This window comes from Monodon monoceros, unplaced genomic scaffold (assembly GCF_005190385.1).
Source record: "Monodon monoceros isolate NGI ecotype Baffin Bay Population unplaced genomic scaffold, NGI_Narwhal_1 Super_Scaffold_13, whole genome shotgun sequence".
NCBI classification, from domain to species: Eukaryota; Metazoa; Chordata; class Mammalia; order Artiodactyla; family Monodontidae; genus Monodon; species Monodon monoceros.
Window position 1 is genome coordinate 3,856,090 of NW_021703769.1, and position 18,825 is coordinate 3,874,914.

Consider the following 18,825-nt stretch of genomic DNA (forward strand, 5'->3'; position numbering starts at 1 on the left):
TACCCGAGTCCCCAGAATTGAGCTGAGGCTTAAATTTCTCCATCACCTCCAGCCCCCTTCCATCCTACCCAGTCCCTGAGTCCAAGTCAAGGTGTGGAGAGGGAAAGATAACATCTTTTAAGGTCATTTGTCACCAAACAGGACAAATACTCTACAGGGGCCTCTTCCTCATTTTCTGTGTTGCATGTTTTGAAAATTAGAAAAGTCCAAGACTAGAATTACCTTCTGCTCCTGCCGGGCTAGAGTCTGGATCGCTTTGTTATCATCTCTCTCCTTGGACTTAAAATATTCATCGCCTACAAAATGAAAAAATCCTGGATTGGGGGATGGCTGGAGAAATAGAAAATACAGTATACTAACCAGCTAAAAAGAGAAAAGGGGTAGAGGGCAGTTTCCTGGTATATTCAGACACAGGAGATGTCAGAGCTCTTGGACCACTCAGTGAGTCTGCTGCCTTCCACAGCTTGGACTAAAACCTGCCCCACCCGGATGAGCCTGCAAGGCACGCGTAGCTACGGAATACCAGCATGGCACTGGCCCGTCCTCAGAGTCTTCTAATCTAGTTGAGAGAAGGAGAGTATGGTCAGCTGGAGAGTCAGAAGAGTGAGAATTTTAACTGGTCCTTCCAGCAACCTGAGGACCATGATGGAGGTGTACCTGCCATGACACTCAACAGCAGCCACGCACAGGTGAGAAAGGTCTCCCCTTTTCCACTCCTTCAGTCCTTCTGACTGCGCCCAGGAGGCTCCTCAGTTGGATGTGTCTTTAACGTTCTAACAATCTAACATTTTTGTGCTTAGAGCCTTGAGCAGGCCACAGAATCTAGCTAGGATTTTTTCTCATTTTTTTGTTGCTGTTGTGCTAAAATACGTATAATGTAAAATCTACCATCTTAACCGTTTTTCAGTGTACAGTTCAGTCCACTCATAATGTCGGGCAACCATCACTAACACCCATGTCCATAACTCTTTTCATCTTGTTAAAGTGAAGTGCTATACCCGTGAGACATTAACTCGTCATCCTTCCCTCCCTGGCCCCTGGCAACCACCATTCTACTTCAATCTGTCTCTGATTTTGACTGCCCTAAGTACCTCATGTAAGTGGAATCATACGGGGTTTGTCCTTTTGTGACCGGCTTATTTCACGTAATATAATGTCTTCAACATTCATCCATGTGTCGGAATTTCCTTCCCTTTTAAGGCTGAATAATATTCCATCATATAGATAGACTACATTTTGCTTATCCATGCATCTGTTAATAGACACTTGGGTTGCTTCCATGTTTTAGCCAACGTGAATAAAGCTTCTTTGAACATGAGTGTACAAATACCTCTTTGAGACTCTGCTTTCAGTTCTTTTGGGTGTATACCCAGAGGTAGAACTGCTGGGTCATTAGGTAATTCCACTTTTAATTTTTTGAGTAACTACCATACCATTTTCCACAGTAGCTATACCATCTTAGATTCCCACTAACAATGCACAGGAGTTCCAATTTTTTCGTACTCTCCCCAACATTTGCTATTTTCTGGGTTTTTTTTTTTTTTTAATAGTAGCCATCCTAATGGGTATCTCATTGTAGTTTTGATTTGCATTTCCTCTAATGCTTATTGATGTTGAGCATCTTTTTGTGTGCTTATTGGCTATTTGTATATGTCTTCTTTGGAGAAATGTTTATTCAAGTCCTATGCCCATCTTTTTTTTTTTTTTTGCCACAGCACGTGGCATGCAGGACCTTAGTTCCCCTACCAGGGGTCGAACCTGCGCCCCCTGCAGTGGAAGCACAGATTCTTAACCAGGGACTTCCAGGGAAGTCCCCTATGCCCTTTTTTTTTTTTTTGCGGTACGCGGGCCTCTCACTGCTGTGGCCTCTCCCGTTGCGGAGCACAGGCTCCGGACGCGCAGGCTCAGCGGCCATGGTTCACGGGCCCAGCTGCTCCGCGGCATGTGTGATCCTCCCGGACCGGGGCACAAACCCGTGTCCCCCGCATCGGCAGGTGGACTCTCAACCACTGTGCCACCAGGGAAGCCCTGCCTATGCCCACTTTTTAATTGGATTGTTTGGGGGGGTTTGTTGTTCCACTTAGGACTTTGTAACATCGTTTTCATTGCATTTAAATTTATATTTATCTTTCACTTATGGCATGTGTGGTAGTAATATAAATTCCTTTCTAAATTAATTTAAGTTTTAAAAATGGAGATGAGCTGGAGAAGCTGGGTTGTGTCCTGATTTGAGCCACTGGATCCAACTGAGCCTGAAATCCACACTCTCCCTGTACTTTTCATTTGTAAAAGCTCATAGTTTCTAGTTTTTTAAAGTTGATTCCGGATTCTGTCGCTTTCACCTGAAAAAAAATCCTGGCTGGAGCACTACCAGTCTTCCTGGGCTCCAGGCTATGCAGTATGCAAAGGAAACAAACATACAATTCACAAGCTGGTGGTGAGGGTTTTAATCATTGTTTTGACCTATGATAGCACAATTTGTACTATCATTATCCTCATTTTACAGATGAAAAAATGAAGGCTCAGAAAGGTTAAAGTGAATGTTCTACAATCACACAGCTGTTAGGTGACAGAGTCAGTATTCAAATTCAGTTCTATCCAATATCAGGGACACAGTTCCTAACCGTTAGGCAGCGCTGCTTCTAGATCTCATACCCTGTGTTTATAATCACACCCATTTTCCTCCGTGTGTCATCGACGAGTCATTGCTCCTCCATTTGTCTTGTTTCTTTATTCCCATAATCTCTGATGAAAGGTCACGGGAAGGAATGGAGACGGCTCGCCTCCCCGGCAGAGGACACTGAGGAAGGGTCCTTCTCCCCCTCTCGAGCCTCCATCCCTCCTTAGTCACCCTTTGCTGTCTCTGCCATCAAATGCCCCCCTAAGAGGAGGGATATATCAGGACACTTCTGCGACTCAGCCAACTGCATGGCTAGGGTCCTCCTGTTTAGTTTTCGTTAACATTTTCCAAGCTGGTAGATGTGTGGATGTATCTTTGAGACTGTACCTCTCGCTTAAATTTTGACTAGACATCCAGCTGTTAAGAATATTGTGATTTATCTAGCTAAGCATCCCCTCAAGATGCCTCTTCATGTGCTTTATGACTCTTTTGAAGATTGTTTTCCCTTAAAATGAGGGGATTTAAGTGAGAGTAACATAATACGTTATGTAGTTTTCCACTATCCTGGAGTTTCTTCCTCTCGCCTGGCCTCATCAGTGGAAACCCTGAACTTGCCCAGAAATCAGATAATTAAGTGCTTTTCCACGCTGCCCAAGTCTTAGCTGTGCACCTCCCCATCTTCCTGTGGTCACTGGGATCCACTGGAGGAGGTACCAGGCTCCAAATTCCTTGCTTTAAAAGCGACATAAATTGTTTTTCAAGTTCTCAGTGAAATAGAATTACCACAGTGCATTCCAAACTTCAGCCCTGCCAATTCCATGTGCTCAAGGGCTAAAAGAAATTAGTCGATCCCCAAAAGAAATCTGACAGCGAGTCTAAAAAAATTTGTTTAAAAGAGTTCTTTCCTGTGTTTTCTGTTATGGATGCTTGCTGTTGCTGCCCCTTGGCCATCCCGTTCCTCCAGCTCTGGTTTGGACTACATCTTCCCCTGGAAAACAGCTTCTCCACACACTATATGGTTTGGGTGGGGCTGCAAGACCAGGCTTGTGTCTCTGGATTATCCAATCAGAGCATCACATCATATTTGAGATAGGCAGGCCTCCAGAATTGTAAGATAATAAACTTGCTTTGTTTTAAAGCCACTATGTTTGTGGTCATTTGTTACAGCAGCAAGAGGAAATTAACACAACCTTGAATACAGTGATTGGTTCAGATATAAGCCCGTGAGCTAAGCCCAGCCCTATCAGAGCCAATGGGATTCAGTTCTGGGACTTTGAGTGGGACACTCTTCTCTTTTTCCACGGAGGTGCTGAAAGGGCCAGATGGAAGCTTAGAGGTGCTGGCAGCCATCTTGTCACCATGAGGGAAAAAAAGTCTGTCCAAGAATGGAGCCAATATGGAAAGAGCAGAAGTACAAAGTGGAAGTAGGGAGATGAGACTAAGTCTTGAGCCCCGGGTCCAACATGGTACACTAGACTTTTCACCTACATCAGCCACTACATTCCCATCTTTGTTTAAGCCAGTTCAAATTAGGTTTCTGCCACTGGCAGTCAAATTCATACTGATATATTTTGTCTTAACTCATTGTGAAATGGGAGTCAGTTGTCAAGACAACTGATGCAGGGGTGAGGCATCAGTGGGTAGCAGCTGGCAGTAGATGTGGCTACTGGTGGTTGCGTCAAGACAGAGTAGCAAGACGTCATGCTGGTTGACTTGGTTGGGAATGAGAAGGACTACCAAAATAAATATTTTAAACTTTTTAGAACATCTGATGTTCCATACTTCCAGCAGGCGAAAGACATGAGTGCCTGTTCTAAAACCATTTCTTGTGGTAGCAGGAACTGCACAGGAGGGGCTGGGAGAGCTAGCTGAACCGTGAAGCAGCATGTTATACAACCATCAGATGCAGTGCCAGCCCAGAGCCTCGTGGTTGCCTGTCACAAGCATCAAACCATAGAGAGACCGTTGCCTGATGGAAGGGCACAGAGACTCCACCTTTTCCAGCCTCAGCCCTTGGCAGAAGCAGATTTAGTTTGGGAATCTCTGGTCTACATTTCAGTGTCTGTTTTCCTTCAGCAATGTCTCCAACTCATACCTTTCCCACCCCCTCCTAAGAGCCTCCACCCAGACCACTGTCTCACATACCCACTCTCAACTTACCTCCAATGCTTTACCTAAAGGTGGGAATTTCAGGCATCCCAGCAGATTAATGGGCGAGATACTTTTGAACAAGTTAAGTCAACATGCCACAAACACACCTGCCCCTTTTACCTGCCTTGAAGTAGCCTTGACTTTTATCAGAGGAATTTCTCACAAACTGTAGCCGTCTAAAGCTCACAGAGGGGTAAGTTCCCATGTCCACCAAAGGCAACCAATCACTGCATTTGGGAAGCTTGATTCCAGCAGCTGTCAGACGCCTTGATCTGTATGCGGAATAAAAATATTCGCAAAACTTTCCTCCATTCCCTTCACCTCACGGCACGGATCCTGCCCAAAGCCGCTTTAAAGCCCAAATGCTGCCCCTTCTAGAAAGTTCTACCTGATTTGCATGTTTAAAGGGAATACCTTCTGAATCTCTTAGAGCTGCTGAAACATTTAGACTTGCAGTCAAGCCAAATGGTAACACTTGCGGGGCTTGGAACTGAACGGCACCTAACTGAAATCCTGACGCCCCCTAACCTTGCCTAGCTGTGTGACCTTGGCCAGGTCACTCCATCTCTCTGAGTCTCAGCTTCCTCATCTTTGAAATGGGGATAAAAGTAGTAGTCATCTAGTAGGGCTGCTCTATGGATTCAATGAGAGACTATAGGTAAAGCATTGAATATAGGGCCTGGCGCAAAATAAATAAGCATTTCACACATGTTATCCAGCTGTGGTAGTAGCTGTAATAATTACCGCTGTGTGCAGACTTTACCGATCGATTGGAAGTTCTCTGAGGGTGGCGTTTTCATTACCTAGCGACACAATAGTATGTGTAGTAACTGTAAAAATCGGTCCAGGAAGCACTCATTGGCTAAGCAGCTCTGCAATCGTACTGATCTCACTCATCTATCCAGTGGTCATCCGACTGCTGGGGGGCCAGGGTGACCTTCACTGAGACAACAAAAATGACTCAGCTCTGCTCGCGTGGTTCTCACCCTCCAGCAGCCCAGCCCAGCCATGTCCTTCCTATGGCAGTAGAAGGGGCTCCAGAGAGAGAAAACCCGATGCGCTGACCCTTCTCAAGCCTCTGTTGTTGCCACATCTGTGAGCATCTCATTGGCCAAAGCCACTCCCTTGGCAAGCCCAAGACTGGGGAGGACACTACAAGGTTACAGGGTCAAGGGCATGGTAAGGGAGGCATGAAGAATTGGACCCCTTAGCAACCAACCACAGGCAGGAACTTAAATCCTCCAACACGCCTAAAATGGTAGGTAAAATTGACCCTGAGAAATCTGCAAAAGTCAGCTGAGTCGGACACGACCTTGGGCTCCAAACCTAAGTTGCCAATGTTGCCAAACATCAGAATTGGCGATTACAAATAGAGGAATTTACAGACTACAGGTGATTCACTGTTCTTGAAGTTTGGGTTTTTTTCTCCTCCAAACAGCTAGCTTTACTTCCTTAGATGGAAATCTTTAAACTTTTGTTCCCAGGGTCAGAGAAAAAAAAAGATCTATTCCATTTGCCTAAGTTCCCTTGTGTATCAAGCACTTTTCTCCTCATCTAAGTCTCCTGTACACCTGGGGAACCGTCCAAACTTCCAAGAGAAGTAAGGAAACGAAGGGTGAGAGGGACATGAAAACAAATGGGAGGAAGAGGAAGTTTTCGGGGGGGGGGGTGCGGGCGGGACAGAATCCTAAGGGGCTGCCTGATTCTGGAACTTTCCAAAGTTAGAATAAAGAAGGGACTCCACAGAACTCAAGTTATGGCACGGATGCACCTTCTTCTGAAAGAAATTTCACAATCGCGTTTTGAACGAGCTCCACATTTTCTCCTATAAAAACGCTTTCCTTCTAAAAGACAAGAGAAGCCGCCGCAGCTGGACACCAGTTAAACAAAAGAGTAATGAACTGAGTCTGGAAGTCATAACTCAAGTTCAGAAATCCAGAGAGGCCAGGATTTAACCTGATACCTTCTCAGAGATGAAGAGCTCTGAGATGCAGCAAACTCTCCAGCCGGGACGTGGTGATGAATTGGGGGAGGAAATGGAAACAGTTTGCTTTTTTTAACCTTAGGATTAAACTCTTAGTTCCCAGAGATGTCCACGGGTGTCACAGTGAAAGTGAATTTAAAAGGGTCCTAAGTGTGTTCCTTTATTCATTCAACAACCGTTTGTGAAGCAACTGTCAGGAACCAGATACTATTCTAGATACTGACGTTAGGACTTGAATGAGATGGATGCTCCCGTGGTGCCTGCAGGCTATCAGAGAAAGACGATAACCAATGAACATACAAATGATTAATTCATATGGATTTGGGTTGGGATAAGTTCTATGAAGAAAAATGCATGAGGTGAAGGAGTAGAAGTGACAGAGAGGGTAGGGAGGGGGCCCCCATTTCTTTTACTATTTTTATTTTTTAAATGTTATTGAAGTATAGTTGATTTACAATGCTGCGTTAATTTCTGCCTTACAGCAAAGTGACGCGGTGATACATATGTATGTGTGTATATATATACATATATTCTTTTTCATATTTTTTTCCATTATGGTTTATCAGAGGGGCCCCGTTTCGAACGGAGTGGAGAGGGAGGTTGCTCTGAGGACGTGCCATTTGAGCAGAGACCCAGAGCTGAAGGAGAAAGCCACGCCATGCGAAGACACGGGAGAACGTTCCAGACAGACAGAACAGCACGGCGAGAATGAACTTGGCATGTTCCAGGAAGGGCAGCAGGTCCAGACTGTTAGTTACTCTCCACAGTATCATCTGATCTGCCTTCCGAGCCCGGATCCAGGGCGGCTCACTCCCCTCCCCGTTTAAGCTGAGTGCGGTCTCCCATTCTTTTTTTTTTTTTTTTTTGCGGTACGCGGGCCTCTCACTGTCATGGCCTCTCCCGTTGCGGAGCACAGGCTCCGGACGCGCAGGCTCAGCGGCCATGGCTCACGGGCCCAGCCGCTCCGCGGCATGTGGGATCCTCCCGGACCGGGGCACGAACCCGTGTCCCCTGCATCGGCAGGCGGACACTCAATCACTGCGCCACCAGGGAAGCCCGGGTCTCCCGTTCTTGATGCTCCTGGGGAGACTCCCGATTTGTCCCTTATAGTGTTCTTCAGAGTTGTGACCAAATGCCCATTTCTGTGATGACCTGGTGAGTGTCTGGTGCCCCCGTGGCCTTGCTGGAAGGCATGGACCACGTCTCCCTGTTCATCGCTGGGGCTTCAGTAGGTACTCCAGGGCCTGGAGTAGCATCTCCCCAAATGCACTCGGCACCTTCTGTGCATTCTCTCCTTTAATCCTCGTGACAGCGCTGCCACGTGGGTACCAGCATTTCATCTGTGAGTGGTTATATCCTCATTTCACAGGGGAGGAAACTGAGACAGCGTGGGGAAGTGACTTGCCAAAGGTCTCACGGTTGCGGGAGAGAGGGGCGTCAGGATTTAATCCAGGCCTGTTTGCCTTTAAAACCCAACCAAGGCACCCCACCCTCTGGAGAGGCGATGTGTTCAGGGGTGGGCACGTGACCCAAGCAGAGCCAGTGATGAATCAGGCAATACTGCTGGGGCTTCTGGGGAAGAGAAGCCGCCTCCATGGAAGATAGGATGGGGCCACTGAGAGAAGCAGGTCCACGGTGACATCACCTGAGGCACTGGGTCAGCCTCACCTGAGTCAGACCTGCACATGGACGGCCAAGACTTCCTGTTCTAGGGTGGTGGGTCTGTGTCTTTGCCTGGAACATCAATATTTTCTAATTGATGGAGCATTCTGGCAACAGTCATCACCATCCCTACTGGGGTTAGTGTTTTATAGAAGAAACTGAGATATAAATATGTACATATTTGACCAGAGCTGGTTACACGTTGAGTTTTCTAGAAAGGTTTCATCCCCTCCCATGTTCTCTAACCTTCTCAGCAGCTCAAATTTCCTACGGTAAACCAGCTGTCCCCATTCCCTGCTGTGGCTACCATAGCTCCGGAAGGAATGAGATGCCTGGAAAGTCTGGTGGTAAGAAAATTCTGAGCCCTGTCTGCCTTTTCCTCGATACCATGAATAAATGATTAATTCGTGTCAAATGCTGAATTCAGGTAACAGTCATGTGATCACTGTTAAACCCAGGAGAGAGGAATCCATCCATCACCGGCAACTCAGGAGCATCGTGCTTGGGGCCCAGGGGCAGGCAGAAGTGTGACACAGTCTTTGCACTTTAAAAGCCTGTGATCTGCCAGGGAGATGAAGGAAAAGACAGGGGATTGTTCGAGCACAATGCAATCAGGGCTAAGTCGTGTCCCGCAGTCTGTGTGGGTGATGGGCGTTCAGAAGATGCAAGGCTGGTTCTCAGATGTGATCCCTGCAGCAGGGCTGTCACACACACTCCACCACCACGATTCTTGCCCTAGCTGGGGACTCCCCTACCATTAGTCACTCCATCTCTTCCTTTTTCCCTGTAACTTTTTTTCCTCAAAGTTTTTGCTTTAGAGAGATGGCATCAGCTACACAGACGCCAGTCTCATGGGCCATAAAGAGAAAGGAACTATAAAATGAAACCTAATGAAAGCACAAAACAGCATCATGCAACATCTAACCAGACCTGATCGTGTGCCAAAGACTCTCAGCTCCTGGCTGGCCCTCTTTCTGCAGAAAAGGGAAGTGAGCAAGTGTTAGGGAGGTGCCCAGGCTATGCTATTGGCAAAGAGATACTGACTGTCTTGGAGGCAATCAGGATTGAAATAGAACTCAGGAGTGGCCTTATCAGGAGGTGATTAGTGTCAATGTCATGTTCCCTGCACCGTCTAAGACTCTCTCACTCGCCCCACTTGGGCACACCTGCAGGGTAGCTGTGGGCGAGGGCGTCAGCATCCCAGCACTAGTTCAGATGCCACTCAAAGTGTTGGCTCTGAGCACCAGACCTGTATCGTCCTTGGAGAAACGGAGGCAAGAATGACCCCTAACCGGCTCGCAGCAAGATCGGGAGGATTTTAAGTGAGATGGCGCTTTGTGCAACGATAACTCATCATACCTTGACAACCCTAAGCTGCTTTATTTTTGCTGCAATTATGACGGTGACGGTGTTAACAACCAAGACCCACAGCCTGCCTGCTGGGGGGGTGGCTCAACGTTTATTTCTCTGGCACTCACTATGAATGCTCCCTTGTCTCAGACACTGTCCCGTCCCTCCCGGAGTTTAGACTTCAGTGGGGCAGGAAGCATCAGTCCAACAAAAGCAAGGTGACAACTTTGACGACAGCTGCAAGGGATGAGCCCAAGTTGCTAGAACAGGGCAAGCCAGACTGGTCTGAGGAATCAGAGAAGACCTCCTGGGAAAGCGCCCAGTGTTGGTGAGGGGAGAACAGGTGAGAGGGAACATCCCTACCATGCAAATGAGCAGGTCTGGGCAGCCAATGGGAGAGCAGCTCCAAGCACCTGGCGGAGATAGATGGGCCCTGGGAATTTCCACCCGGTGTCCTTCTGGGCAAAGGCCAGGCCGGCCTCACAGGGAGCTGATTGATCCTGGGTGAGGGTGTGGCCAGGGAGGCCCACGCCCTGTTCATTCCAAAGGGCTGCCTGGGTGTTGCCGGGGTGAAGTGCTGCCACCACCCTCTGTTCCCATCACCCAGGAAGCCTTGATTCCCCGTGAGAGCGCCTTGCTGACCACGTAGCAGTGGAACCCGAGCCAGGCACGCCCAGACATTGGTGCGAAAGCAACCCTGGAATCACTCCTTTTGCAAAGTGTAGGGATTATTTATAAAGTTGAAAACTTCGATGTATCGTGTCTGTTTCCAGGAGACCTAGGGGCACCACAGGACACAGTCTGGAGACAACTCCAGAAGCTCCATCTCAAACCCCAAAATTCTTCTTTGCTCCCAAAATGCATCTCTGGAGCAGCTTTCCACTGCAGTGATACTGAGTATGATGCAAGCACAGGAGGGGATACAGTTTACCCTCTGCATGGCCAGACGTGAAACCCAGGAGGTGGGTTTCTGCCGAGTTGAGTACAAATCATAACTTATTATTAAGATTAAAAGCTACCATTTACTGATTCTCCGCTATGTACCAGTCACCAGGCTAAGCTCTTCCCTTACCTCTTCTCATTTGATCTTCATGTCAGCCATGGGGTAGATATCCATATGATCCCTTTTTTGCTATCTGGGAAACTGAGGCACAGAAAGATCGAGTAACTGGCCTTAGGTCAGAAAGCTGAAAAAAATAAACCAAAAAACGGAGGCACCGGAGCCAGAATTCAGGTCTGTCTGACACCAAACCCAGGCTTTTCATCAGATTCTCACACTCCCTCCTCTGCAGTAGCGGTCTTGCCCTGGCATGTCCCCGCTAATGGAAGGCGAGCTCCTTGGTGTGAGGACCGTGTCATTGTCACCTTCATGGCCTCAGCATCACACAGTACCTGGCAGGTGATGGTGCCCAACTGAAACTCATCAGGTAAGTTTGCAGAACTGAGCTGACATTGAAAATATGTGAACAAGGAGTGGTTGGTGTCAAGACGTGCTCTGGTATCTGGGGTTTATGTTAAAGATAAGACAACCCAGCCCCTCCTCTGGAGGAGAAGGCGGGAATCCCCTGGGCTTGGGGACCTGTGTGCCTGTCTCCAGCCAGAACTGACTTGCCAAGGGCACCGTCTTGGGAGCAGAGGCTGGGAACATGCAAGGTGGCATCAATAGGACCCCATGACAATGCCACCAGACCTTATGAGGGTTGCTGCAGGCACCAGCTGCCCCTCAACTTCCCAGGTCCAGTTGCTCACAAGCAAAGCAGTTGTGCAAAGACCAGCAAGGGTGGAATCAAGCCTCTTAAAAGGACACTTGTCATTGGACTCAGGGTCCACCCTAATCCAGAATGATCTCATCTCTTAATTATATCTGCAAAAACCCTTCTTCCAAATTAGGTCACCCTCACAGTTTCCCTGGGGACATGTCTTTTGGGGAGCATTACCAGTCAACCCACTACTGGCCTCTGGCTCCATCTGACGTGCAAAACATATTCACCCCAACCCCAATTCCCCACAAATCTCAACCCATTACAGCATCAACTCTAGTCCCAAATCTCATCTAAATATCAACAACTCAAAAGTCCAGCGTCTCACCATCTAAATCAGCGTGGATGAGACATTGGTTATGATCTATCCCAGGGTAAAATTATTTTCCACCTGCTTACTTGTGCCCTAGGAAACAAGTTATCTGCTTCCAGAATACAATGGTGGGACAGGTATAGGAACAGACACTGCCATTCCGAAAAGGAGAAACTGTGGGAAATAAAGGGGTCACTGGTCCCAAGCAAGTTAGAAATCCATCAGGGCAACTTCCATTAGGTTTCCAGGCCTGAGAATAATTCTCTGTGGCTCTTGGCCCTCTAGCAGCAGGTAAGGAATAGATTTTTGATTTCAAGGACTGAAGCACGGAGCCCAGTTAAGAGGCTTGAACAGACCAAACAGGAGATGATGATGGCTTAATCTGAGATCAGGGTGGTGGCAGTAAAGAATCATGGTCAAATCAGGTTCAGAAAATATTCTGGGGGCAGAGCCAACTGGATTTTGTGATATTGAATTTGGGAAGCAAGAGAACAGTGAGGGAAAGGACTCAAAATGCCCTCGAGGATTTTGGCCTGAAACTTAGGAAGAGGGAGTGGATGCAGACGTGTTTTGGAATGCGTGGAATTCTGAGTGAAGAGAATTTTTCATGCCATTTCAGAAACTGAAACTAAGGGGTGGGCAGCCCCTATACCCCAAGATTAGAGGGTCACACCCCAAAGTCCTTTCCCTTAGCACTCAACTAGTTTCTTTCTTTTATTCCATCCCTCATCTCTACTTCAAACTCAAAGCACATTTCCTATAGAAAAGTTTTTGTGGATGAAAAAGAGAGAAGAGTTATCTTGGAGGCCAACTCTGTAACCCAGAGTCCTGGGAGGGCCTCCGTCCAGCCCTGGGACCTCCTACCCACCCCTCTATCACTTAAGAACAGCCAGGAGATGCTAGGATCTACAATATTTTAATTCTTGCTTTCATTTTCCCCCCAAGTATTCCTTATTAGAATTGGTCTTGGGGGCTTCCTATAGCTGAAACTTAATAAAGAAACTAAACATAATGCTTGCCACTTGCTGGGCACCTGCTAGGTGCTGCATATTGACAGACAATGTGGATAATACACAGCAGCAAGGAAGGTCATTTTATCCCTGTTTTACAGATGAGACTGAGAAGCAGAAAGGCTCAGAGACTCAACTACAGTCTGAAGATTTGAATTTGGGAGTTGTCAGCAGATGGATTGCATGTAAAGCTTTCAGGATCAGCTCATCTTGGAAATAAATGTGGACCAAGAAGACATCTGGAGATTGAGACCTGGGGAGATCCAAAGTTTAGAGCTGGAAGATCCAGAAAAGAGGACAGAGAAGAGAATCTAGCTGTGATTCAACCCAACTGGGCCACTTCTCCCCACTGATAAGGGCAGGAGGGTACAGATCCAGACATCCGTGGTCACTCCCATATTCCCAACACCATTTACCCACCAGCTCATCTGTTTACTCAACAAAACTTCTTGAGACGTGAGCAATGGGCAGGGTATTGCCGAGGTGCTCACTAGCTGGAGGAGAAGGCTTGTGGTACAAAATCATTCGAATTCTGCATAAGTGACCTATGAAATGCCTGCGGGTGGGGGTCAAGTTTCAAGTCGGGATCAATGTACACCCACCCACCAGGTCACTTAGGTCAATATGCGCACCTGACTACATTGATCCGGACAATCTCCCAAATAAAAAAGAAAGCCACCAGGCAACTCAAAGAAACAAAATACTGAGAAAACCTGTTTAACTGTTGTTAAGCATTTTATAATCTAGTGGAACTACTATATAGGAAACCAGGATCACACAGATGCTGTTAGAACACGGCAAATTCAAATAATGCATAAATACAGGAAAAGTTATGAATGCAAGTGCAGAAGAAAACCCTTGTATATATATGCAAATGATTTTCAACCAGGGTGGCAAGGTCCTTCAATGAGGAAGAGACAGCCTTTTCAACATACGGTACCAGGAAAATTGGAAATCCACATATAAAAAAATAAAGTTGGACCCTTACCTAACACAATGTACAAAACTTAACTCAAAACTGTTCAAGGACCTAAACCTAAGAGCTAAAACTATAAAACGCTTAGGAGAAAGCTAGGGGAAAAAATTCATTACTTGGGATTTGGCAATGATTTCTTGGATATGACGCCAAAGGCACAAGGAACAAAAAGAAGAAACATACTGTTCTCCACAGTGGCTGCACCAATTTTCATTCCCACCAGCAGTGCACCAGGGCTCCCTTTTCTCCACACCCTCACCAACGCTTGGTGTTTCCTGCTGTTTTTGATAATTGCCATTCTGACAGGTGTGAGGTGCTTTCTCACTGTGGTTTTGACTTGCATTTCAAAGCCAAAAATTAGAACTACCATATGATCCAGCAATTCTACTTCTGGGTATTTATTCAAAGAAAACAAAAACACTAATTTTAAAAGGTACATGCACCCCTGTGTTCATTTCAGCATTATTTACAATAGCCAAGATATGGAAGCAACCTAAGTGTCCATCCATAGATGAATGGATAAAAAGATGTGGTATATATATACACAATGTAATATTATTCAGACATAAAAAATGAAACCTCACCATTGGCGACAACATGGATGGGTCTGGATGGTATTATGCTAAATGGAATAAGTCAGAGAAAAAACAAATACAGTATGATTTCACTTACATGTGAAATCAAAAAAACAAAACAAAGGAACAAACAAAACAAAACAGAAGAAGACTCATAATACAGAGAAAGAACTGGTGGTTGCCAGAGGGGAGGGGGAGGGGGAGGGGGGAGGGGGAGGGGGGATTGACAAAAAAGGTGAAGGGGATTAAGAGGTACAAACTCCCAGCGAAAAAATAAATGAGCCATGGGGATGTAATGGACACATAGGGAATGGAGTCAATAATATTGTAACAACTTGGTATGGTGATAGATGGTCTCACTGCAGTGATCATTTCATAATGTATAAAAATATCGAATCACTATGTTGTGTACCTGAAACTAATATAATATTGTATGTCAGCTATAACTCAATAGAAAAACCAAACAAGTTGGATTTCATCAAAATTAAAAACATTTGTGCATCAAAGGACACGATCAACAGAGTAAAAAGGCAACACGCAGGATGGGAGAAAATATTTGCAAAGCACATATCTGATAAGGAACTAATACGTAAAATATGTAGAGAATACTAAAACTCAACCACAAAGAAACAGATTCAAAAGTGGCAAAGGACTTGAATAGACATTTCTCCAAAGGAAAAAAAGAAGTACAAACGATTAATAAGCACATGAAAAGAGGCTCAGCATCACTAATCATTAGAGAAATGCAAATCAAAACCACAGTGAGATGTCAATTCACACCCAATAAGATGGCTACTATTGAAAACAGAAACTAAGTATTGAGAGCAGGGACACAAACAGATATTTGTACACCCATGTTTATAGCAGTGCTATTCACAGTAGCCAAAAAGTGGAAGCAACCCAAATGCCCACTGATGGTGGAATGGATACATAAAATGCGGTACATACTGCATACAGAGGCATATTATTCAGCCTGAAAAAGGAGGGAAACTCTGACACATGCTGCAACAGGGATGAATCTTGAAAACATTTTGCTAAGTGAAATAAGCCAGTAACAAGAGGAAAATAGTGCCAGATTCTATTTATATGAAGAGCTGAGAGGAGTCTAATTCCTAGAGACAGAAAGTAGAGCGGTGGGTGCCTGCGGCTGCGGTGCTCAAACGAGTGGGGAGGAAAGGGGAGTTAGTATTTAATGGGCACAGAGTTTCAGTTTCGCAAGATGAAAAACGTTCCAGCGGTGTACGACCCAGCAATCCCACTCCTGGGCACGTATCCCGAGAAGACTCTAATTTGAAAAGTTACCTGCACCCCTATGTCTGTAGCAGTGCTACTTACAGTAGCCAAGACGTGGAAGTAACCTAAACGTTCACTGACAGAGGAATGGTTAACGGAGGTGTGGTACATGCACACAGTGAAATACTAGCCATAAAAAAGAATGAAATAATGCCTTTTGCAGCAACATGGATTCTCATAGAGACGATCATACTAAGTGAAGTAAGTCAGAGATTACATGCTATCACTTATATGTGAAATCTAAAAAATGATACAAGTGAACTTATTTACAAAACAGAAACAGACTCACAGACATAGAAAACAAACATGCTTACCGAAGGGGAAAGTGGGGGAGGGATACCTTAGGAGCTTGGGATTAACTGATACACACTAGTGTATATAAAATAAATAAATAACAAGGGCCTACTGTACAGCACAGGGACCTATCTTCACTATCTTGTAACATAACCTGTAATGGAAAAGAATCTGAAGAAGAATCTGGAAAGAATCTAAAACGGAATCACTTTGCTATACACTAGAAACTAACACAACATTGTAAACCAATTATACTTCGATTAAAAAAAAATGGTCCAATGGTGGCGGTGATGGCTGAACGACAATGTGAATTTTGCTTAATGCCACAGAACTGTACACTAAAATATAATTAAAATGGTAAATCTTATGTTATCTATATTTTACACCATTAAAAAATAAATTAAAAAGCGGGGGGGGGGGAATCCTCTCCCCCGGCCCCAAAAGTTACTGATGACAAGAGTGGCCAAGTAAGTTTTTTTTTTCAGAGCCCTGTAGTCCAAGGGCAGAGGGTGACTCTTTGAAAGAGTAATTAGGGCAAGTCATTTCTCTCTCCTCCCAGCTCCTCTGCAAAGCATAACTGGTCTGCAGTGAGCTGCTCTGCATTCTCCACACCGTCTCTTGAAAGGGGAGGTGAAGCCCCCCGGAGAGGGGACCCTGAAATACGATCCTTGTCTTAATGGCCGCTGTAATGCTGCCCTGCGACGCCCAGCACCAAGCGAGGCACTTGGAATGGGGTGGGTCCACACTGCTGGACGGATGTCTGGGCTTCTCTGTAGTTTTTTCAAAGGCAGTTTTAGGAAGCGGGGAGGCGGGGGTTTGAAACATAATGCAAGTTTCAAGTGAAAGAGATGTTCCGAATCTCTCATTTTAAACAAGTGCCAGGAGAAAGGCCAGGGAAGAAAGGTTACATGGAAATGAAGGAGGGGGGCACAAATGCCAGGCGGGCTTTGATGTTTTTATTTAAATCCAGTACTAATTGCTAGCTTCTGCTTTCCGTGAATGATAAGCAGAGACTGTCCAGATGCGGCTGCGGCCCGGGGCGATCAAACCACACCATGTTGCTATAGAATACGTTTCTCTGGGTGGAGCGTTCCAACAGGTGCTGATTTCCTAGGAGGGACGACCTCTTCACCCCCAGGCGAGAAAATACTCCTCTTGGCATACCCTGCCCTTCGAAGCCGGAAAAGCATCTCGGCTGATGTGTGACTGATTCCCTTGGTAGGTGTCACCTCCTTCGCTTTGGGGTCACTTGAATTATAATTTTTGAACTTGCCTGGCCTTTGAACAGACACAAGCTCTCTTTGAGCAGTTTTTCTCTCTGGAGGGGAATTTTAATTTTAAATGCCAATAGCTATACAAATGAAAGCTTCTGTGCCAACTCGGGCTTTGTTCGGAAGAGAAACGTTATTTTATGACATCTTGGAAAATATTTCAAATGAATGGATTCCTTTGATGTTCAGACATATTAAAGAGTAAATCACTCCACGAAGTTGCCAGGGACAGGAAACAAGATTACTTCCTATGTGCATGGCTTTTTTGTTTGCCTTAAATACTTATTCTGTATCAGTCCCTTAGATTTCCTTGAAAAGTCAGTTTTTAAGTGTACGTTGGCATGGGTTCATCCAGGCAGGACCTCTGGGTCATCCCTCGATTTGATCAAATCCATGTACAAATCTGACATATGGGTCCATGGGTCTTGCTGGGGTTTTTTGTTTGTTTGTTTTTGTTTTCCTGCATTGGCTAAAGTACTTTAAATTCACCCTTTTCACGTGTCATTGAGGAATATACGATTGTTTCCTTGGATTGCCTGACGTATTCTCTTGAGCGCAGTCCTGCCTCCTTCTGCAAAGTGTGTGTGTTTGGGATGGGAAAGAGGTGCGGAAAGTCTCTGGAAAATTGTGTCAGGGGATTAAAAAAAAAAAAAAAATTCCAGACAAAGCAGGGGTAATGAAATTAAAGGCTGACGTGCAAAAGAGTGCAGTCAGCTCTGAGACTTTCAGATTTGGTTTTTGCCATGGGTGCATTTCCCCAGAGTCAGAAATACCGGTACATTTTCTGGGAAACAGAGAAGCATTGCGGGGAAAGATTGGGCGAGGGGTAGTGATGCGTTTGACTTCTGAGGAGGTTCTGTAGCTGTGGTGCCTTTGTTCTGTCTCACAGTAGATTATGAATAAGATTTCATGGTTAGAAGTAGCCTTAGACAGCTGGGGAAGCAAGGCAGGGGCCTCAGGAGAAAATCCTGACATCAACCAAAACGGAGGCCAGATGTTGTCTAAATAAGCTTTGAGAAATAACAATTTGGCAAAAAGCAGAGCCCAATTCTGTGGTGTAATGAATGTTCAAAGCTGTCCAGATTCAACGGAAGAGATGGCTGTGTGCAAAGGGACATCTTCCTGACGTCAAAAGCCAATGAAAAAACTGAGGGCCTGCAGGGCCGGCCTACGAGGTCCCGTCCCCGCAGGCTAAAACGCATGGAAGCTTCACCTGGCAAGGCCGGTTCTGGGACTTTTCACGCCTGCAAACGGAAGCAAAGGGAAGCCTGCATTCTAGCGACGGAATCCAGTTAATTACACGATCCGGTCTACACCTTCAGCTGCAGAATTTTGGCGGAAAGCACATTTGTCGTCTCAAGAGGACTTTGCTGTTCTAAATAAATAAGTGCAATTAGGATGATAAGCAAACTTGTACTTATTTGAAACCCCTTCATCATTAAGAGAGAGAAAGATAGAGACAGGGTGGAAATGTGAGCCGTGCTCGGTAAGACATTAAATGACTCCAACACAGACCAGAAGCTTCTGGAATATAAAGGGCTGGGCTCAGCATTGGCATCTGAAGAT

At 45.7% G+C, this 18,825-nt stretch overlaps 1 protein-coding gene across 1 annotated transcript in view; it reads right to left on the minus strand.

Annotated features, from left to right (window-relative positions):
• Positions 1-163: 163 nt before the first annotated feature.
• ZNF831 (zinc finger protein 831) overlaps positions 164-18,825 on the minus strand; it is a 148,743-nt gene continuing 130,081 nt past the window's right edge. The window contains exon 5 of the mRNA XM_029221261.1: positions 164-296. Coding sequence (XP_029077094.1) covers positions 169-296 — 128 coding nt within the window. The 3' untranslated portion in view covers positions 164-168. The remainder of the gene's footprint in view (positions 297-18,825) is intronic.